Genomic DNA, 22780 nt, shown 5'->3' with positions numbered 1-22780 from the left:
TTTCGTCTACCTCCTTTCGTTCATCCTCTCTATGTGTCCAAACCATCTCAACATACCTTTCTCAATCCTCGACACTACATCTTCTTTCACACCACAACATTCCCTAAAATTAACTTAATAAACTTTACTTAAAGTTTTAAGTCAACTTCGCACTGTACGTGCACACCTGCACGTGGTATTTTGTGGAAGAGCCACACTCAAAGGGCCAAAGAGCCGCATGTGGCTCGCGAGCCGCGGTTTGCCGACCACTGGTATACGCCATCTGTATTTCAGTGGAGATCGCGTGGGTAAACGTCTGTTGTGGAGCCTGATAAGGACTCCGCAACAGGGAAGGGCTACAGGGCACCTGAAAAAACACTGCTTTGCAGAAAGAGAGTCTGAGCTTAAGGCAGAGATCTGGGAGTTTGCGGGAGACCACTCGTTACGCATACCCTATGGCTGGTTTTAGAAACTCCTCAAGGACGAGCCACCGGCATGTTAGTGAGCTTTGGGGACCAATGGCGGTGTGACTGTGAACTCAGAGAGGTATAATGCTAGAACCAAGCCTGGGACGTCCAGTGTAGTGCAGACAGGAATCCAAACCAGCAGGACACCACGTCGGTCTGCCTGACGAGGCTGCATCTTCGTGGTAGACGGCAACAGCATTGTATGGGAAGAGTCTACTTTCGCTCCATTTTCTTTTGGGAAAGGAACTGTATCTTTTGGTGTAAGACACGAGCCTGGCAGTTTCGTGAATATTCAGGAGTGGGGAGGCCTCAAAAAGGAGACATTGAACTTTCTAAAAATAAGGCACCAGGCTTGGTTTGCCGAAGTTTGTGATTTTGTGATGAAGATATTACCATTTCTACATTAAAGAAATGTGGGAGGCCCGGCTGGCGTGGCTCGGTGGTTGAGTGTCAACCTATGCACCAGGAGGTCACGGTTCGATTCGCAGTCAGGGCACATGCCCGGGTTGTGGGCTTGATCCCTAGTAGGGGGCATGGCAGGAAGCAGCATATCAATAATTCTCTCTCATCTTTGATGTTTCTCTTTCCCTCTCCCTTCCTCTCTGAAATCAATAAAAATATGTTGTTTTTTTAAAAAAGAAATGTGGGAAGTTTTAGCTGAAGAAGAGAGTATTTATGAATTTATGGTAGCTTTCATTTTTTTTCAAATAAGATGCATTAGTTTTATTGTGTCGTTCTGGAGAGCAAGATAATAAAAAACTGTCAGCTGCATAAATGTAAGAACAGATATTCACTACCAAACCCCAGCACATGAATTCTGCTCAATACAGTTTTTAATGAATGACTGAATGCAGGCATGCCAGATGAAAACTTACAAGGAGGCAGATTTTTGACTCAGCTTATCTTCTAATAATTCAAGTTATTCTAAAATTAACTGGACTACCCCTGAAAGGCAGTGAGAGTCTCTATCACTATGCGGGAAACAGGAGCGAAAAGACCACGGTCCGGGCGTGGTAGAGAGGCTTGTTCACTAGATAATGGTTAGATCACATAACCTCTGAGATCTCTGAAAACTCACACACTCCAGTTCTACATCCAAGGGTCTCTATACATAGACTCGGAGAAGTATAAATAAGACTTATGATCTCAGGGAAATCTTCAAGAGGCATGTGTTCAATGGCATGTTTATTAAACAATGCTGATGACAGATTTTCACAACAGCAGCCAGTGTTATTCCACTACATGGAATCTCCCTTGCTAAGAAAAAACGACAATCACAACATGGTTGATGGATTTGAATTCTTTTTTCATGTTTTCTGGGGGCAAAACCGGTCTCCTCAGTTGTCTTCCTGTGTTTTCTCTTCAAGCTCCTCTTGTTTCATTTTCTTCACCTCCTCTCTGGCTAAGTGTCCCCGGAACAGTGCTTGGATTTTGACAGCAGCCAGCTCCTCTTTTTCCTTATTTTCATCTGGAGAGTCCTTCAGGGAAAGGAGAAAAAGAGACTTTATAAACATCCCATACAGTATTTTTAAAAGATTTTTCACTTTTAAATTTTATTTAATATATATATATATATTTTTTTTTTTATTTTCAGAGAAGGGGGAAGGGAGAGGGAGAGAGAGAGAGAAATATTGATATGAGAGTGGAACGTGGATTGGCTGCCTCCTGTATGTCCCCTACCAGGGATTGAACCTTCTACCCAGGCACATGCCCTGACTGGGAATCAAACCGGCAAACTTTTGGTGCACAGGACAGCTCCCAACCAACCGAGCAACACCATCCAGGGCCCCATACAGTATTTTGATGCCATAAAAAAGAATGCATACAAAAAATAGTGCATACATTTAACCAATTTAGGGATGTAACCATCAAGATATGTTGTTTCCTGAGGGAATTTTATATAAATATATATATTGTCACGTTGTCTATGTACCACATGATAAATGCCAAAATAGCAGGCATTGTGTTTTGTCATTCTTTAATATGTCTCTACATTAAATCATGGTTGCCAACGTTTTCCCTCCCAAATAGCTCCTATTTAACAGTTTCCTGAGCAATAAAATTTTTGGGCGGGGGGGTGGGGGTGGGGTGGGGGGGTAAGTTAGAATCCTTGAAGCATGGTAAAAATGTCAAGAAGAATAGCAAATGTGCTGTTTCAAAATAATCATGATTACATAAGATGAATTAGTGTTAATTTCTTAATTTCTCAATAACTAGCTAACCAAAAGCACACATTTTGAGTTCCAGAGAGAAACCTACTTAGTCCAATAATGTCAGTTTCAGTATGATTGGTTTAACTTTTGTGGGTGTGTTTTTGTTGTTGTTTTTTGTTAATCCTCAACGGAGGATATTTCTTCATTGATTTTTAGGGAGAGTGGAAGAGAGAGGGAAAGACAGAGAGAAACATTTATGTAAGAGAAAACACATTGATTGGTTGCCTCCTGCACGCACCCCGACCAGGGGAAGAGCCCGCGACCAAGGTACATGTCCTTGACTGGAATCGAACCCGGGACCCTTTGGACCACAAGCTCTATCCACTGAGCCAAACTGACTAGGGCTGATTTAACTTTTGTATCTAGCTTTTGGTTTGTTTGTTTATTAAATTTAGGTGTAATTTACAGACAGTGAAATGCATAGATCTTAAGTGTATAATTCAATAGGTTTTGATATTTTAAATTATAAAAGTGATACACACATTTAAAACTTATCACTGGTAGTGAAAGTTTTCTCCCCTTTCCCAAATCCTACCCCTAAGAGGTGACTATTATTATGGTTGAGTGTATATATTCTTCCAAAGTTTACCAATAGACAAAGTATTCATATGGGTACACGTATGCCTTTTTGTTTTAAAGATGAGCTTATGCTATTCACAATGTTCTGTTACTACTTTTTCATCTAACAACATAGCTTGGTTCCCTTCATCTATGTTATTATTCAGGATATTATTCTGCTCATTCTTTTTTCCGCATAACGCCATTGTATTACATTGTATTGGTGGGCGCTGACTTATTTACTCAGCCTCCTATTGACAGGCCTCTGGGTTGTTTACCTCTCCTCTCCCTCTATACAATAATGAGGCAAAGCTAGCTCTTATTTTTGTTGTTAATCCTCACTCCAGAATATTTTTTCCATTGACTTTTAGACTTTTAGAGAGAGTGAGAGGGAGGGGGAAAGAAGGATGGGGGGAAGGAGGGACGGGGAAGGAGGCGGGGAGAGAGAGAGAGAGACATTAATGTAAGAGAGACACATTGATTGGTTGCCTCCCACACGTGCCCCCCACCAGGGGCTGGGGATTAAACCTGCAACCCAGGTTATGTGCCCCTGACCAGGAATTGAACCTGTGACCTTCAGTGCACAGGTGGACGCTCCAACCACTGAACCACACCAGCTAGGGCTCTTAAAGTTTTAAATGCAAACAAAATGGTATAAAGTCCTCTGAGATGATGGCTCAGTATGGACAAGTAAATTATCCTGAAGTTGGAAATCAATGGGATCTCAGCTCAAACTCATGAAAAGCTGTGAAAGGGCACCCAGTGAAGATGTAAACAAACAAAACTCCCTTCCTTCTTTCCCGCCCTCCCACTGCATCCTGAGCCAATGTTAGCTTAGTTGTCCTGATATAATTCTGGAATGATTTATAAAGGTTATAGGGAAAAGTCATGCCCCACTGGGCAGGAAGTAAGGCATTCCTTGAGGGGGGGTGTCCATTTTAGGTGTCAATCACTGGGTAACCAATTGGGACATGAAAAGGAACTCAAAAGCCTGGCCTTCAACATTGGGGAGTGAGCTCTTCTTTCTCACTAGGCTTGGTCCTCTTGCGTCTGGACTTGAACATTATAGAAAGTGATATGCTGGTAAATGCTGAAAAACTGGCTCTCCAGGAAAAAAAGTCCTGACTCATTCCATTGGTCATGGTCTTAATATTCCTTCTATGGCTGATTTCAAGCTATCAAAGTGACATTACCAAGCACAGGGTTGTGGAGAGCTGAGAACTGGCCCTTGCGCACCAGGGAATACAGGACTCATATGGTATCTACCCAGGTCTCCTCCTTAGATGCGGGTGTCAGGCAGGAAGTGTTTTTGTAGAGGGCAATGCATGGAAGGTAAGACACGTTGCTTGCGTAGAGCCATTTCATTTGGTTGGATAATTCCCTGTGAGCTTCCTTTGTCATCGCGGAACCTTTGCCCCTGTGTGGTGGCAACAGCATCACTGAGCGAAAAGCTCCCAAATTGGAAAGTGAATCTGAAGGGTCAAGCATGAGGCTGGTGAGTTCTGCCTGCTCTTCCCCTTGAGGAGATTTTTCCATCTGTTGATAATCTTGGGAAATAAGATTTTCTTTTTAAAGGGAAGAATGAATTTTTCTTTATAAGAGGCATGCCTAAAAATGACCCGCCAGTTAGTTTATTACTGATGTTAGTTATCTAGAAAGCAAAATCACAATTTTAACATGGATAAGAGACTAGATTCATATTTAGAGTATGATTATAAACTGAGTGATGTTCTCTCCTGTAGTGCATGGAAAATTGAACTTACTAAGGCTGTGACTGGTGTCTCCACTTTCTCAGATGCCTGAGACTTTTCTTTCTCGGCTGGTTCTTGCTCCTGGAGAGAGAGGGGAGAGGACCAATAGGCAATGTTTCAAAAAATAGTAGTCTTGGATCAAGCTGCTTAAAGGTAATTAAATATTACGTTAAGTTATTGAGAAGAAGTGGTAATTAAATACATACTGATTTTTAATAAGGAAAATGGGTGGCAAAAGAATAAATAAATGAAAACTCTCAAGGGAATATGCATAAGTATTAAAGATGAAGAAACTGGTAAAAAATGTTTGCTTTTGGAAAGTATGTGACATTGTTTTATATTCAAAACAAACCATTGTCTTATACTAAAGGTTGATGGGATGCTGTAATGAATCCTGAGCAAAGTATAAAAAAGAGGTGCCAATAGTTTCTAAAATAGAAACAAAATAAATGTCACTGTGTTGCATAGTGTGGAATCCAGTTGACTTTTTAATGAAGTTTGTAGATTTAAATCTAAGTCAAAAGAGTAAGTTTTGTTGTGGGGGATGATTTAAATAGAAAAACGGAAGCCAGCTCTGCCTGCTTTTACATGGTTATGGAATCTTTTTCCAAAATAGAGACATTGCTAATTCCCAACTTATGGGAACAGCTTCCTTAATCCATAAAATAGAAAGGACAAATAGGCTAATCAAATGAAGTCTTTAGAATTCAAAAGAGAAGAAAGAGCTGATATGGCACCAATATTTTAAAATTTTCAACATTTTCCTTTGATTCCAATAAAGCATGAACACAGAGAATCTAGTTAAATGGAAATAAACAGAACATTTATCTTATCTGGCAGGCACAAATGGATGGAAACTCACTTCTGAACTCATGGAATAGGTGACAGGTATTTCCCCAGGAAATTCCCCAAATCCACTGTGGAACACCATCAAAACTTGAACTGTGTTCATTCCTTTTAATTCAAATATGTGTGGGTGCTTTGTGGCTAATGGTTTATCACAGCTGTCTAGAGTAGTGCGTTCTCAGACTTTAATGTACCTACATTTTACCTTTGGGGATCTTGTTAAAATTCAACTTCTGATTTGTAGACCTGGGGTAGGGCCCTAGACTGAATTTCTACCAAGTTCTTAGTTGATGCCAATAATGCTGCATGCCACACAGCCTTTCTCAACCAGTATTTCTTATCTGGCCCACAGAACACAGAATATTTTGAGTAATTATTGTCTCAATTCTCTTCAAAATGATGCATTAACTATGGTAAAATGATGAAACATTCTTGATACAAAGGAGAGACATTGATTCCTTACATGAAATGCGTGCCTTCCATTTAAGGCTTAATTATGTTAAGGAAACTTGGTGGAGAAAGACTGGTTCTAAGAACCAGTAAAGAGAAGATAGGTTTAGTCTCTGAACAGATTAGCTTTATACAGAAAATTCTATCTACCATTTCCATCTTTAATTCTATTCAGTCTTTTGTAAGTGCAATGACAATGAAATAATTGGACGAATAGTGTTTTATGAAATATTCATTAATTCAACACATACTTATCATCTGCTACTGCTAAGCACTGATGCCCAATAAAATTTGAATAAATGAGACTAATTATCCTTTAACTTCAACTACATTCTTCCTGTTGATCATCTTTAAATTTACTCTATGTATCTGGTATGATTCAGATACTTTAGAAAAGAATGTCTCATCAGAAAGAACATTACAATTAAGAAGCTTTAATAAGATAGTTTGGGTGCGTCTCACAATTTATATGAGTCTGGGGAGACCCCAATAATCTCTGTTTTGGAGACAGGGAAAAGAAATAACCAAATCCATTAGTTTCACAGGACCATACCTTGAATGCATGGTTGTTATAGAAGCGGTCGTCCACCTTACTTCCCCATTCTGCTGGATCGAAGTTGGTTTCTAAATAATAAAAATATAATAATTTTGGACTTATTTTGAGTTCATTAAAGTAAATCTAAAGTAACACAAAATAAGCTTTTTCAAATCACAGGTTCATTGTTGCCAGTTGAAAATCTTATTGCTGTTATACATAGCTTAGCACTGCAGATATAACCAGTGATCATTAAATATATGCTGATGAATTAAACATTAGATGAGCCATTGGGTATATTTAGAAAGGCAGTAAAAAACTGCCTTCACAAAATTTATAACAAAATGGGAAAGAGAGAAAAAACAAATGCCAATACTTAAATATAAGTATAGAAAGTTATAAGCATGAACTAGTAAACACAGGAAAATGTATACAAATAAATGCTAAATAGTAAGGAAGTTTGGAAAAGTGAAGGATGAGAACATTTTTGAAAAAAATTGAGGCATTATTAGCTTGGCCAGCGTGGCTCAGTGGTTGAGTATCGACCTATGAACCAGGAGGTCATGGCTGGTATTTATCTACAAATATTTATTTCAGTATGCATCACTAAGATATAGACACAATATCATTATCATACCTTAAAATACCAACAATAATTTCTTAATATTAACTACCCCAATTCCTTCCATTGTCTAATATTTTTATTTAATTTTTACTGTTGGTTTGTTTGAATCAGAACGCAAACAATGGGCACACACAGCCTTTTATTATGTCTTTTACATCTCTGCTCATTGAAGCTCCCTACCTCCCACCCCATATTTTTCCTTGCAATTTATTTGTTGATGAAATTGGGTCATTTTCCTTTGGAGTTTTCCATAGTTTGGATAGTTTTTATTCCATTCCCATGATGCTTTTTAACAAGTTCCTCTGCCTTTGAACTTTCTATAGACTGATCTACAGTTCAGTCTGATTCAGGTTTGATTGTTTGGGGCAAGAATATAGGTAGTGCAGTGTAATGCTGTCAGGAGATACATAGTACCTGATTGTCTCTCTCTATAATTTTTATGGACCCATTGATAATGATTCCTTAGATAATTTCTTTAGTTGCTACATAATGGCAGGGTTCTAATTTTATTATCACTTCATTTCTGAAGTACTCAAAAAACAACAAAAAACTTTTCCTCAACTATTTGGTTACCCTGAAATACAGTTTTTACAGAAAAGGTATGTTAAAGGTTTAATTCTTTTCCTTTATTTACCAATTTTCAGAATAATCAGTGGGTTCCTTAGGATTCTCTTAAGGAGCTTCTTTATTTTTTTACCATTATGAACTCATGAATATTTAACAAATTGGATGAATTTCAGTTCATTGCATTTATTATTCTTTTTAATTCTCACCCAAGGATATTTTTCCATTGATTTTTAGAGAGAGTGGAAGAGAGAGGGAAAGACAGAGAGAAATATGTTTCTCTCACATCGATTGGTTGCCTCCTGCACAAGCCTCTACCAGGCCCAGGTTGGGGAGGAGCCTGCAACCGAGGTACGTGCCCTTGACCAGAATTGAACCCAGGAAACCGGCTAGAGCACATTTATTATTCTTTTTTTTAAAAAATTTTTGTTTTATTGCTTAAAGTATTACAAAGAGTATTACATATGTCTCCTCCCCCCCGCTCCCCCCCCCCCCCCGCCCTTGACCTTCCCTCGGCCTCCCCTACCCCCAGTGTCTTGTGTCCATTGGTTATGCTTATATGCATGCATACAAGTCCTTCGGTTGATCTCTTACCCCCACCTCCCCCAACCCTCCCTGGCCTTCCCGCTGCAGTTTGACAGTCTGTTCGATGCTGCTCTGCCTCTGTATCTATTTTTGTTCACCAGTTTATAATGGTCCTAATTATCCATAAATGAGTGAGATCATGTGGTATTTTTCCTTCATTGACTGGCTTATTTCACTTAGCATGATGCTCTCCAGTTCCATCCATGCTGTTGCAAATGGTAAGAATTCCTTCTTTTTTACATCAGCATAGTATTCCATCGTGTAGATGTACCACAGTTTTCTAATCCATTCATCTGCTGATGGGCACTTAGGCTGTTTCCAGATCTTAGCTATGGTAAATTGTGCTGCTATGAACATATGGGTGCATATATCCTTTCTGATTGGTGTTTCTGGTTTCTTGGGATATATTCCTAGAAGTGAGATCACAGGGTCAAATGGGAGTTCCATTTTTAGTTTTTTGAGGAAACTCCATACTGTCTTCCATAGTGGCTGCACCAGTCTGCATTCCCACCAGCAGTGCACGAGTGTTCCTTTTTCTCCACATCCTCTCCAGCACTTGTCGTTTTTTGATTTGTTGATGATAGCCATTCTGACAGGTGTGAGATGGTACCTCATTGTTGTTTTGATTTGCATCTCTCAGATGATTAGTAACTTTGAGCATGTTTTCATATGTCTCTTGGCTTTCTGAATGTCCTCTTTTGAAAAGTGTCTATTTAGGTCCTTTGCCCATTTTTTTTATTGGATTATTTATCTTCCTTCTGTTAAGTTGTATGAGTTCCCTATAAATATTGGGGATTAAACCCTTATCGGTGATAACATTGGCAAATATGTTCTCCCATGCAGTGGGCTTGTTGTTTTGTTGGTTTCTTTTGCTGTGCAGAAGCTTTTTATTTTGATGTAGTCCCACTTATTTTCCCTTTAGTTTCCAGTGCCCTAGGAGCTGTATCAGTGAAGAAATTGCTTTGGCATATGTCTGAAATTTTGTTGCGTTTGGATTCCTCTAGTATTTTTATGGTTTCCCTTCTTACATTTAAGTCCTTTATCCATTTTCAGTTTATTTTTGTGTATGGTATAAGTTGGTGGACTAGTTTCATTTTTTTGCATGTATCTGTCCAATTTTCCCAACACCATTTATTGAAGAGACTATCTTGGGTCCATTGTATGTTCTTGCCTCCTTTGTCAAATATTAATTGAGCATATTGGTTCGGGTCGATTTCTGGGTTTTCTATTCTATTCCATTGATCGATATGTCTGTTCTTGTGCTAGTACCAAGCAGTTTTGAGAACAGTGGCTTTGTAATACAGCTTGATATCTTGTATTGAGATCCCACCTACTTTGTTCTTCTTTCTCAAGATCGCTGCAGCTATTTGGGGTCTTTTAAAAAAAATTCCAGATGAATTTTTGGAGAGTTCATTCTAGGTCTGTGAAATAAATGCCATTGGTATTTTATTTTATTTTTTTAATGTTTTTTTTAAAAAAATATATTTTACTAGAGGCCCAGTGCACAAATTCATGTATGGGTGGGATCCAGCCAGCCTGCCCTGATGGGGGCCCATCAGGTCTGGCTGATAGAGGGGAAGGGGCCGAGGGCTGTTGGCTGGCCAGTCCCGCCCCCAATCAGGACGGGGGAGGGGGGCGTGGGGGGGGGCAGCAATCTGGGCCTGGATAGGTTGGTTGGCTGCCGCAATGTTCATCATAGCCACTGGTTGTTGTGGTCATTCTGGTCATTCCACCATTCTGGTCACTGGGCTTTTTCTTCTTCCTCTTCTTAAAGGATACCTTTCAGCATTTCCTATAATACTGGTTTGGTGGTGATGAACTCCTTTAGCTTTTTCTTATTTGTGAAGCTCTTTATCTGGCCTTCACTTCTGAATGATAGCTTTGCTGGATAAAGTAATCTTGGTTGTAGGTTCCTGGTATTCAGCACTTTGAATATTTCTTGCCATTCCCTTCTGGCTTGCAAAGTTTCTGTTGAGAAGTCAGCTGACAGTCGTATGGGTATTCCCTTGTAGGTAATTGAGTCTCTTTCTCTTGCTGCTTTTAAGATTCTCTCTTTGTCTTTTGCTCTTGGCATTTTAATGATGATGTGTCTTGGTGTGGTCCTCTTTGGATTCCTTTTGTTTGGGGTTCTCTGCGCTTCCTGGACTTGGAAGTCTATTCCTTTCACCAGGTAGGGGAAGTTTTCTGTCATTATTTCTTCAAATAGGTTTTCAATATCTTGCTCTCTCTCATCTTCTGGCACCCCTATAATTCGGATGTTGGTACGCTTGAAGCTGTCCCAGAGGCTCCTTACACTATCTTCGTATTTTCGGATTCTTTTTTCATTTTGCTTTTCCAGTTGGGTGTTCTTTGCTTCTTCGTATTTCAAATCTTTGACTTGATTCTTGCAACCCTCTGGTCTGCTGTTGGGAGTCTGTATAATATTCTTTATTTCAGTCAGTGTATGCTTAATTTCTAGTTGGTTCTTTATCACAACATCGAGCGTCTCATTAGATTTCTTGAGGATCTCACTACATTTATCGGAGGTCTCACCAGTCTTCTTGAAGATCTCACTACATTTATCGGTGGTCTCACCAGTCTTTTCGAGGGCCTTATTAAATTTATCGGCGGCTTCTAGACAGTTCTTTAAAGACCTTAAAAGTGTGGTTTTGAACTCTATATCCAACAGTTTGCTTTCCTCCAATTCTGTCGTTTGTGTCCTGTTTCTTTGTCTCGGCATTTTTTTATGCTTCACTGTGTCGATAGAGTGCCTTTCTGTGCTAAGTGTCCCAATTACCTGAGGTAGACACTCTTGGTGCACCCCCTTGTGGGCTTTGTGCACAGTCTTGTTGTAGTTAAGCCTTGATTGTTGTAGTTATCACTGTGAGGAATTGACCTCCAGGCCAATTGGCTGTGAGAATCAGCTGTGTCTGCAGTGGGAGAACTTCTGTGCTGGAGACACCCCTCTGGGGCTAGACTTGCTTCTATGGGGCTTTGGTGCTCACTGGGTCTGCCCCCTGAGTGTGTCTTTCATGGTTCCACGGAGTTGCAAACTGGATGATTCCACTCTGACCTCTGGGCTTCCTGGCTCCTGGATCGCTAGGGAGGTGCTAATCTAGCCTTTGCCTGAGGCTATTCAGCAAAAGTCTCCCTGCAGGGTTTGGGTGGGGCGGATCCCACGGGATCAACAGGGCGGGGTTAGCAATTATGGCTGCTCTCAGTCTTGCCCTCAGAGGCTCTGCTTCTCAGTGTCCCAGTAATCGCTGCAAGCCCCTCAGAGAGAAAGCTGCCCTAGGGTTCTGAGCGATGCCAGACAGTCCCACTTCTCCCGTATAAGTCTGGGTCCCTAGAGACTCGCCCAGAACTGGAGCTCAGAGCCTGAGACTCCCTCCCGATTGAAAACGACAACCGCGCCCTCAGCCGCCAGCCCGCTCCGCATGCACTCCGAACCTTAGTATTTTACTTCAGCACTGCGCCTCCTCTGAGCCTCGGTATGCTTTTCTCTTTCCTCCTAGCTGTAGAACTTCCACTCAGCCAGCCTTCCTGTGGTTCTGGATGATGTCCGTTCCGTCTTTTAGTTGTATTTTTGAAGTGGTTGTTCGAGGCAGCAAACTCCAGTGTTTACCTATGCCGCCATCTTGGTTTCTCGCCATTGGTATTTTAATGGGGAGTGCGTTGAATTTATAGATTGCTTTGGGTAGTATGGACATTTTAATGATGTTGATTCTACCAATCCATGAACATGGTATATTCTTCCATCTGTTTATGTCTTCCTCTATCTCTTTTTTCAATGTCCTGTAGTTTTCTGAGTAGAGGTCTTTTACCTATTTAGTTAAGTTTATTCCTAGGTATCTTAATTTTTTTTGGTGTGATGGTAAATGGGATTGCTTTTTTTGAGTCTCTCTTTCTGTAAGTTCACTATTGGTGTATAGAAATGCCATAGATTTCTTGGCATTAATTCCTCAACAAAATCCTAGCAAATCGGATCCAGCAGTACATCAGAAAGATCATACACCATGACCAAGTAGGATTTATCCCAGGGATGCAAGGATGGTACAGTATCCGCAAATCAATAAACGTGATACATCACATAAACAAATTGAGAGAAAAAAAACCACATAGTCATATCAATTGATGCAGAAAATGCATTTGACAAAATCCAACACCCATTTTTGATAAAAACTCTCAGCAAGGTGGGAATAGAAGGATCATACCTCAACATAATAAAAGCCATATATGACAAACGAACATCATACTCAATGGGCAAAAACTAAAACCATTTCCCCTAAGAACAGGAACAGGACAGGGATGCCCACTCTCACCACTCCTGTTCGACATAGTACTGGAAGTATTAGCCATTGTGATTAGACAAGAAGAAGAAATAAAAGGCATCCAAATTGGAAAAGAAGAAGTAAAACTGTCTTTATTCGCAGATGACATATTGTACATAAAAAACCCTAGACTCCATCAAGAAACTATTACTTAATAAATGAATTAGGCAATGTAGCAGGATACACATTTATTATTCTTATTGATGCTTCAGTTTTCCAAAATTGGCCAAGTAGGGGCTTATTCAGATTCTTAGATGCTCTTGAGTCCTTTGGAAACAACTCTAGTAATCTTTGACAGTTTCCTATTTTCTGGGATGGTAAGATGTTCAGGCTCTTTGTATTTCCTTCCTAGTTCAAGAAATTACCTAGTTCTCCAAGAATCCTGTTTCCTGGGGAAATGGCAATTAGAGCCTATAGTGTAGGGGTCAGGTATTCACTAGTACTAGGTTGGTCTTTGTTTTGAGGCCTTTTATGAAAATGTATAGAACTAAAAAACCACTTATTTTATTTTTTATGTTTTTATTGATTTCAGAGAGAGGAAGAGAGAGGGAGAGAGAAATAGTAACATCAATAATGATAGAGAATTATCCATCAGCTGTCTCCCGCGTGCCCCCCACAGGGGATTGAGTCTGCAACCCAGGCATGTGCCTGATTGGGTATTGAACCCTGACCTCCTGGTTCATAGGCCAACACGCTACTGAACCACACTGGTCAGGGCACTTCTTTTATTAAAAAAATTATATAATATATCACGAGGTGACACTGATATTTTTTAATTCAAATTTAGGATTACAGGATTTTATTTACTTTATTTACATACATAATACATTTATTTTTATATTTATACTAGAGGCCTGATGCACGAAATTTGTGCAAGGGGCTCAGCCTGAGGCAAAGGAGGTGGCTGCCTTGGCCTTCTCAGCCCCAGCTTCGTTCGGAAGGTCATCTGGAAGGACGTCTGTTCTAATTAGGATATTACGCTTTTATTATTATAGATAACTTTATTTTTATATTTTAAATTTTCAGTTCAAATTTAAGATTACAGGATCTTATTAACTTTATATTTGTAAATCATTTTTCTTACATTAAAAATCTTATTCCTAATTACAGTAGGAGAGTTATGTATTTGCTATGTCCTACAATTGTAAAAAATAATTATAGGATAACTATATTATAATATTAACAAGAATTACTAAAAATAATTTAAGATATGTTAAAATTCATTTTGTTTTAAGGCTAAAACCATCAGGGATGTACAAATTATTGTGTCATAAAGTCACTTGAAATAATTTGTACCTGTGTGGTTATGCTACCCATTCAATACTAGTTAGGTTTGTCTGTTGCACTTTGCTTCTAAAGTTTAGAAATTAACAATTTTTAAATTTTATTCTATTTTATAACTATGTTAACATTTATGATTTCAAACTCAAAGGTATATTCAGAGAAATCTAGTTTCTATCTTATTCCCTCCACTCTGTTCCTTCTCTCTCTAGAGTTAAATATCATTTAAAAAGATTTAAAATATAAATAACAGTTATGTATTCATATTAACACTCCTTTATTAGATAATGGCATACTACACATGGTTTTTCCACCTTACTTTTTTCACTTAATATATCTTGAAGATCACTCCATAGCATCATATAGAGATCTTCCTCATTGTTTTTTTTAAGCTGTATATTATTCTATTGTGTAGATGTACTCTAGTTTATTCAATAAATGCCTATTATGGGTATTTGGGTTGCTTCCTCAAATAACAATGGAATGAAAAGTGAAGAAGTGGAATTTCTGGGTTATTGCCATTTCCCCTCCGTGGGATTGTATCAAACTAGAATTGACAAACTTTTGGCTCTTTGCCAATCTGATGAGTAGGGTTGGTAGTGGTGATGGGGTGGTGGTACCTCAGTGTAGTTTTGATATGGGCCTCTATTATTATGGGTTAATTTAAGTAGGTTTTAATATGTTAAGCGTCATTTGCACTTATTTTTAAAAATATTTTTAAAATAGATTTGAGAGAGAGTGGGAGATGCAGAGACATCCATTGGCTGTCTCCTGCATGCCCCCTACTGGCATGTGACTGGAATGGGAATCGAACCAGCGGCCTCTTGGTGCCATGGGATGATACTCAACAGAACCAAACCAGCCAGGGCCATTTGCATTTATTTTTGTGTAAACTCATATCACTTGCCCATTTTTTTATATAGCATTGTTGGCTTTTGTTTTTACAAGCTGTTTATTTATTAGGTTGATTAACCAGTTGAGACGTGTAAATTGCAAACATTTTTTTCTCAGTTTGTCATTGTAGTTTTATTTTCCTTACGGCAATTTTTGCCATGTAATATTGTCAATTTCATCTCCATCTTTTCCCTAATTGCTCTTGGATTTTTAAAGTAATTATAGCAACTTGGCTGGCAGCACCCCCCCCCCCCCCCCCGCTTTTATGTTATAGAGAAAAGTTATCAATTTTTTCTTCTAGTATTTATAGGTTTCATTTTTTATTTTTATTTTTTTTTGTTTTTGTTTGTTTTTTTTAAAATATATTTTATTGATTTTTTACAGAGAGGAAGGGAGAGAGACAGAGAGTTAGAAACATCGATGAGAGAGGAACATTGACCAGCTGCCTCCTGCACATCTCCACCGGGGATGTGCCCGCAACCCAGGTACATGCCCTTGACCGGAATCGAACCTGGGACCTTTCAGTCCGCAGGCCGACGCTCTATCCACTGAGCCAAACCGGTTTCGGCTAGGTTTCATTTTTTAAAATATTTAAATGTTTGATCAAGTTGGAACTTATCCTGGTGTATCATGTAAGGAATAGATCAAATTTTAAAATTTTCCATCTTTATTGTATCATTTAATAAAAGCCCCCCTTTTGTCTAGTGATTTTAAGATGCCACTTACTTAATTTACTAACATGCTTCCTGTCACAAAAATAAAAATTAAGACTAGTAATGACCTATGAGGAATGCTGGTAGGGAAATTCTTGCATTGTGTGAGAGATTGGCCTAGAGGACTTCATTCTGCCACTTGGAGAGACTAAATCCTAATACTTGTATCAGGTAGAAAACTCAGCTTTGGTTACATGAGTGAAAATGGGTATGATACTTCAAACTTTTTCAAATTTTTCAAATAGTCTTACCCATTTTTATTCGAGTTAGTATTCTGAGACCATTACTCTGAATCACCAATTGCTTTAATTATGATCCAGTAACAATGACTCAAATGTTTTGTAATAGCATGTTTTTAAGGTCTAAATTTAAATAAATGACTAAAGGGATTTTACTCATTAATTTATAAAATAAAGTTATAACAACAAAATTAATGTTTGTTACCCTAAAGGATTTCTCTCAATAGCTTTTAAGTGGCACTTAAGTTTCAGATTGTGCAACAAATATTCAGTGACTGGATATGGAAAAGATGAGCAACATTCAGGAAACTGGCAGAGATTTTGAGCTCTGCCAGGGTACAGCAAAGAAGACAGGGGGTGGAGAGCTATGCAGTGTGTATGGGAGTTGTTTCAATGCAAGCCTTGTGTTTCCTCCTTCTAAAAAGATTTAAAATTGAATGTTTATTTATTTGCTGTTTCTCTAGGCACCTTTACCGCTCTGTTGGAATACTGTAATCAAAAGTAATGATAATTGCTTATATTAACAACGGTGGCTCTAATTGTATGTTTTAAATAGACATTAATAGCTGTAATAACCCCCATTTTGACCATTAGGTAGGGTTTTGATGGTCATGAACCTTCAAGGCGAGGAATCTGGAAATTTTATTTATGAAAGTGAAGAAATTGCTTTGGCTCTCAACTAGAGTCAGGGTTAGCCTGAATCTTAGTCTCTGAGCAGGATGGAACCTTGCGAGACTAGAAAAGGCATATAAATTACCTTCCCAAGATGGAAGTTCACTTTTCAAAGCACTTTTTCTCTGTGCCTTTATTGTAGGACAGTTTCATATCCCTCAGCAAATACCAATTCATGTAATATAAGGCGTGTAGGATTATTATTATTATTTTTTACCATACTTATAATACCTTCAAGTAAAAAGAGAAAAAATGTAAAGAAAACCACAAACTCTCCACCCACTGCCTTGGGTGTATGGGAACGGCCTGCTGGGAAATGGAGACCTATCCTAGATGACCTCGTGGGGTCACCGTCCACCCAGCCTGTGCACCAGAAATACAACCAAGAAGGTCTGGGTAATCAACTGGTCATCTTCACTAACGTGAAATAACGTGATTCGGGAGAACCTGCCCAAAAGGCAGGTATGTTGTTTCAAACACCAACAACTGTCATGAAGCTACCTGCCTCCTACAGGCTTTCTGGGGAATAGGGATGGTCTTACGCAAGTTTCACCATAAACAAGTACTTAAGTCTCTCTCTCTCCTTTTTTTTTTTAAATGCCTATATATTTTTTTAAAGCTTACTCTCTCTCTTCTCTAGAAGATCCTCAAAATATGCTGCTGCAAAAGATGGTATATTTTCCGGTTGCTGCCTCAGAATCTCACGTGTCAGCCCTTCAAGAAGATTCCCAAATCCTTGTGGAATTCGGTAGTGGGTGTTGGAGAATGGAATCGACATCTTCTTGGAAGGAACTGCCTATTGTACCTAGAGATTCACCAAAGAGTACTTACTGTCTTTAAATCTGATTATACTTATGTAATCACAACTACGGCAACAAATTATGTCTGAATACCAAACTTCCTGGCCTTCAGCATTTCCCCCCAACACAAACCAAGTCCGTCCATTTGTTCTGAAGAGTTTTGAATGCATTAACAATGCATCGTTATTCATTAGAATATTACAAATGCAGATTTAATAGCTCATCCTTTTTATTACAAAAAAAAAAAAATCACAGATTTTCCACTATGACACTAAGTACTTTTTCTTCCTCTTTAAAAGGTGAGAGTTAATGTTTGCCATCTCACAGGAATTTAGGGAGAATGGTTGCTAAAACTTCACTATACATTCCCGAAAAGACCCTGTTTAGGGTCTAAAATTAAAGAATATATATATATATTTTAAAAGTCAGCCCTGGTCCTGGTCCTAGAAGTTATTCTAATTTGTTAAACGAGCACGTTTCACACTGAGTCTTTCCCTGGAAGGGGCGGGCGGGCGGGCAGGATTCCGCAATCCCAGCCGCCCAAGCTCTGGGATTCCTCTATTTTTCTGGTTTTCTCTCGACCAGGTCTTGTCTTCCCGTCTAGGAACCCAAGGGCTGGATGGAGGACAGCTGTCCGGCCGCGGCCTGGGCGACGGAGCCTGCAAAGCCCCTCGGGCCCGGCCTGTTGTGACGGTTAACGCCGAGTGGGGCCGAGGCCGAGGCCGGGGCCGGGGTCTCCGTGGGGCGGTTTCACGAGGCCCGACCGGTGGAGGTTTCTTTAACCCCCTTTCCCGAAGGACCAGGAGGTGCGGTATGGAATCCTCTGAGGTTGTGTGACACGGCCCGGTGAGGCCCTGCCCCGATCTGAGTGCCCCTGAGCCGATCTGGGGAGCGGAGGCCGCACGTCGAGGACCTGGGACTTCACCACGGCTGCCGGCCCCCCACCGGCCCCGGTTCCCGGAATGTGTCGGGGATCCGGAGAGAATTCGGGAGGCGAAGGGAAAGGGCCAGGTCTCGGTTTTGGAGAAGAAGTGGGGTAAACCGCCTCACCTCTGGCTTCTCCCAGAGCTGGTGCCGATGGTTCCAGGTGTTTGTTCTCGTTGCTGAGGAACCGTTTTTTGTGTGTTTTCACTCCACGACGGCGGCCGAGAAGGGACAAGGGGCGACCTCGCGGACGGCAGCAGACGGCTTCGCGGACGGCACGGCCCGGAAGGGCGGGGTCACATGGACCCGCCCACTCCAGGCCCCGCCCGTCACAGACCCCGCCCCCGCCCCCGCCTGACCCGGGCCTGCGCGACCAGCGCGGGGAGACGGAACTTAGCAATCATGGTGGCGCTGGGGGTCGCGTTGGGGCTGTTGCTGCCCTTAGTCCTGTGGGCCCACACGCGTGCAGGTGAGGTGGCCTGGCGGGGCCCGCCCCCGCCCGTCAGCCTAGCGGGCTCCGACCTCCCGCGTGCTCGCCGGCAGGACCCCCACCCGCGACCCCTCTCAAGGCCGGGAAGAGGTCTCCAACCCAGGCCTGGACCGCTGGTTCCGCTGGGCTATAGCCCCTGCCCTTCCGCTTCCTCCATCCCGTCCAGCGCGCAGGGCAGATGGAGAGTTGGGTGGCCCTCGGGGTGTTTGAATAACTGCCGGGGAGCTCCAAGGGGGTGCGGGGTGCGGGGAGAGGAAGCAAGTTATATATTTGAAAACAGGTTGCCGGGAGTCATGCAAACCATTTCAGTGCAGCCCTGTCAGTGGAACCCGAGGGAGGGTTTGCTTTAAGGCGGTGGTTCTCAACCTTGGCTGCCCATCAGAATCACCTGGGAATCTTTTTAAAATCCTGATTTCTGGGCCTCATCCTCTGGAAATTCTATTTCTTTGTTATGGGGTGGGGCCCCAACATTAGTAACAAAGAAACAATTTCCGGAGGATGAGGCCCAGGAATCAGGATTATAAAAAGATTCCCAGGTGATTCTAATGGGCAGCCAAAGTTGAGAACCACTGCTTTAAGGCAAGGAATTAGATGTGACTAGTTGCAGTGGGGACAGGGCTGTGAAGTACAACTCCCTCGCTGGCTCAGAATACTTAAGGCTCAGCTTTGGTTTCCGGTGCAGCCGACAGATCCCGGTGCGGGGATAATGTGCGTGGCATTGGGGAGGAGGGCGACCCCCTGACTATTGTCCAAGTCAGACCCTGTCATTTGAAGACACAAGGCTGGACACTGAGTCACAACTGTCTGCCAGTGCAAAGTGGAAGTGATAATGCTGGACCTGTTTTTTTTCCCCTTCAAACACTCAAATAGTGGACCACAGAGGCGCCTGTTCAGAAATGGAAGTTGAGGTGGGAGAATGGTTGGAGTGCAGAAAAGTGACTGCTGCTCTCCCTCAGAACCCAGGAAGCACCCTGTTGAGACAAGCTGCAGCCCACGGGTGCTCTTTCCTGGGATTTAACCGGCATGTGAACTAACCCTTTATCTCTCTCAGCCTCCCACAGTGACCTCTGAATCTAGCGTATGATGTGGAAGGAAGGTGAAGAGGAGAGTAGGGCCATTATTCTATTCGTTTTCTTGGTTAAAGGCTGTTAACTTGGATATCTGTATTTTATCTTTGCCTTTAGGTCATATCCTTACATCACCTTTATTGCCACTGGCTCTTTTTTGTTGATGGATACTCTGAATGTTCCTTCTTCATTTGGTTGCACATCCTGAACTCTTTCCTTCATATCATTTCCCTGTGTTCATATTTACCATGTAATATTTGAGATGTACAAAAATATATGTAACCGTGAAACAATATGAGCTAGGATGCTGCCGGTTTTACTGAGATTCCCTGGGTCTTCCTCACCAGAGGTAACCACTGTCCTAATTTCTTCAGTCTACTTTTTTTTTTTATTCCTCACCCGAGGATATTTTTTCCATTGATTTTCAGACAGAGTGGAAGGGAGGGAGGAGGAGTGGGGAGAGAGAGAGAGAGGGAAAAAAAATCTATGTGAGAGAGACAAATGGATTGGCTCTGGGAATCGAACCCGAGACCCTTCAATATGTGGGCCGATGCTCTAATTACTGAGGAAAACTGGCCAGGGCTCAGTCTGCTTTTAATGATCGTCTCTCCCCCAGAATACTAATTCCTGTTTTGTTTTGTTTTGTTTTCATTGATTTCAGAGAGGAAGGGAGAGGGAGAGAGAGATAGAAACATCAATGATGAGAGAGAATCATTGATTGGCTGCCTCCTGCACACCCCCCACTGGGGATGGAGCTTGCAACCCAGGCATGTGCCCTTGACTGGAATCGAACCTGAGATCCTTTAGTCCGCAGGACAAGACCTTCTCCACTGAGCCAAACCAGCTAGGCCATAATTCCTGTGTGTGTGTGTGTGTTTTTTAAATCTAATATCCAAATGAAGGAAAAATTGAAAACCTAAAAAAAAAAAAAAAAAAATTGAAAACCTTAAGCCTAAGTTTCTTGTTTGACAAACACTTCCCAGTCCTGCCTCCTCTTCGTGGCCTCCTGTTTTGTTCCTTGCTCCATCCCTTTGAAGTGTTCCACTGGCCACTCAGTTTGGATGTAAGCTTTATAAGGACAGCGACCATGACCTTTGATTTACCGCCAGTTTCGAACTGTGACGGAGTGGAAGTTGCAGTAACATTGGAGTCAAGTGGCTTGGTTTCTAGTCCTGTCATAAACCGCCTCTGTGATTCGGGGCCAAAGAAACTTAAAGTCTGCAGTGTGTTTAGCACAGTGCCTGCCACAAGTAAGCGAATTCATAGAATGTAAGCTCCCTGCTGGCAAGGATTTTGTCTTCCCCCGCTTCCCCATTATATTCTCCATGCTTAAATGGTGCCTAGCACATAGTAGGCATCAATAAATATCTGTTGAGTTAAAGGATTAATATGCAAGCTATATTTTAAAATTACCTAATCTACTTGGGTCTCAGTCTGTTGGTCAGTAAATACCATGATTATAAACTCTGGGTGTGAACGATCTTTCTACCTCTAAAATTCTTTTTATTTTTATTGATTTCAGAGAGGACAGGAGAGGGAGAGAGAGATAGAAACATCAGTAATGAGAAAGAATCATTGATGGGCTGTCGTCTGCACGCCCCCGGACTGGGGATTGAGTTCGCTATCCGGGCATGTACCCTGGCTGGGAATCGAACTGTGACCTCCTGGTTCATAGGTCGTTGCTCAACCACTGAGCCACGCCAGCTGGGCTACCTCTAACGTTCTTTAACTCAGAATAGAGCCCTGCACAGAGAGGCTCCTTATGTGTGTGTTGGAAAAGATGGACCGATTTGGAAAGGTGTTTCCTTCAGCCTCAGATAGAGGCTGCACACATCAGGGGCCCTCCGTTTGCACCGCCTCCTATGCCAGTGGCAGCCAGATTTCTTCACTCCATCCCTTCACCTCCACCCTCTCTCGGCTTAGCTTTGAGACCTTCAGTTTTGTTTCATAAGCACCTACCCAAGACAAGGCCCTCCCACATACGTGCTTCTCCCCTTCCCTCCCGCAGGCTGCCAGCACTGTGCTTATGCAATTCCCCTCGGCGCAGGCAGCCACGCATCTCCAGCCCAGTGGGCCTTCTGCATGAACTTTGATGGTCATGTCGGTTTCATGATGGAACTAACTCAGAAGAGAGAGCTGAGGGTGCTGAGGGACGGGTTCTTATTCGAAGTGCAGGACAAATAGGCCACCGAGCCTGTGTAGGAGGCCCCATTAGCTGTGCTGCTCCTTAGAGTATCGCCTAAGGGGCCATCATCATAGGTAGCTTCTAGGGAGGGAAATGTCAACCTTGTTAGGTCTGATTCTCTTTCCTGCCTATCATTTTTGTAGAAAACCTTTTAAAAAAAATTTTTAATAGTGTTAATTATTTTCTTCTAGGGATTTTTATTTTTGTTTTATTGAGACAAAGGTGTAACTTAAGTTTTTTTTCCCTCTTTTTAAGTGTTGATGAGGAACTCGCTGAGATAATTTGGATAGATGCTTGTTACTAATGAAATACTTCTATATAGGCTGGATGTTAAAAATAGGAATGCTCTTGTTAAAGTGAGTTCGTGTTCAGTCTTGTTAGTGACTGTAGAATAAAATCCACAGTTTTGAGTGCTCTTTCTCTTGTTTCTTGTGCATAATTTAGCTTGTGAAATGGGTAAAATGGTGACAGAAGACCTTTGTAAGGACACTGTGACCTTCTAACTCTCACTGACTTTATTTTTTGCACCTTCGTTTATCTGAATTTACCTTCGAAGGAAGCAAATTTGTCGCAGATATTCATAAATGCTTATTTAGCATTTTCAATGGGTTGTCAAAAAGCCATAATAAGGG

General features: G+C 41.3%; 2 protein-coding genes across 2 annotated transcripts in view; one reads left to right on the top strand and one right to left on the bottom strand.

Annotated features, from left to right (window-relative positions):
- Window positions 1-1614: 1614 nt before the first annotated feature.
- On the bottom strand, window positions 1615-18676 carry SPA17 (sperm autoantigenic protein 17). Its single transcript, XM_070399158.1, has 5 exons — window positions 18533-18676; window positions 17307-17487; window positions 6818-6888; window positions 4981-5049; window positions 1615-1924 (listed from the first exon to the last, which is right to left on the bottom strand). Exons 2-5 carry the CDS (start codon window positions 17458-17460, stop codon window positions 1784-1786), a joined length of 435 nt encoding a protein of 144 aa, XP_070255259.1. The 5' UTR covers window positions 17461-17487; window positions 18533-18676; the 3' UTR covers window positions 1615-1783.
- Window positions 18677-18771: 95 nt separating this feature from the next.
- SIAE (sialic acid acetylesterase) overlaps window positions 18772-22780 on the top strand; it is a 42215-nt gene continuing 38206 nt past the window's right edge. The window contains 1 exon segment of the mRNA XM_070399995.1: window positions 18772-18875. Within this exon segment, the coding sequence (XP_070256096.1) occupies window positions 18809-18875 (67 nt within the window). The 5' untranslated portion in view covers window positions 18772-18808.

Source organism: Myotis yumanensis, unplaced genomic scaffold, assembly GCF_028538775.1.
Source record: "Myotis yumanensis isolate MYYU_CA2020_CCGP unplaced genomic scaffold, mMyoYum1.0.hap1 SCAF_19, whole genome shotgun sequence".
NCBI classification, from domain to species: domain Eukaryota; kingdom Metazoa; phylum Chordata; class Mammalia; order Chiroptera; family Vespertilionidae; genus Myotis; species Myotis yumanensis.
This window is presented reverse-complemented; position numbering and strand designations above follow the sequence as displayed.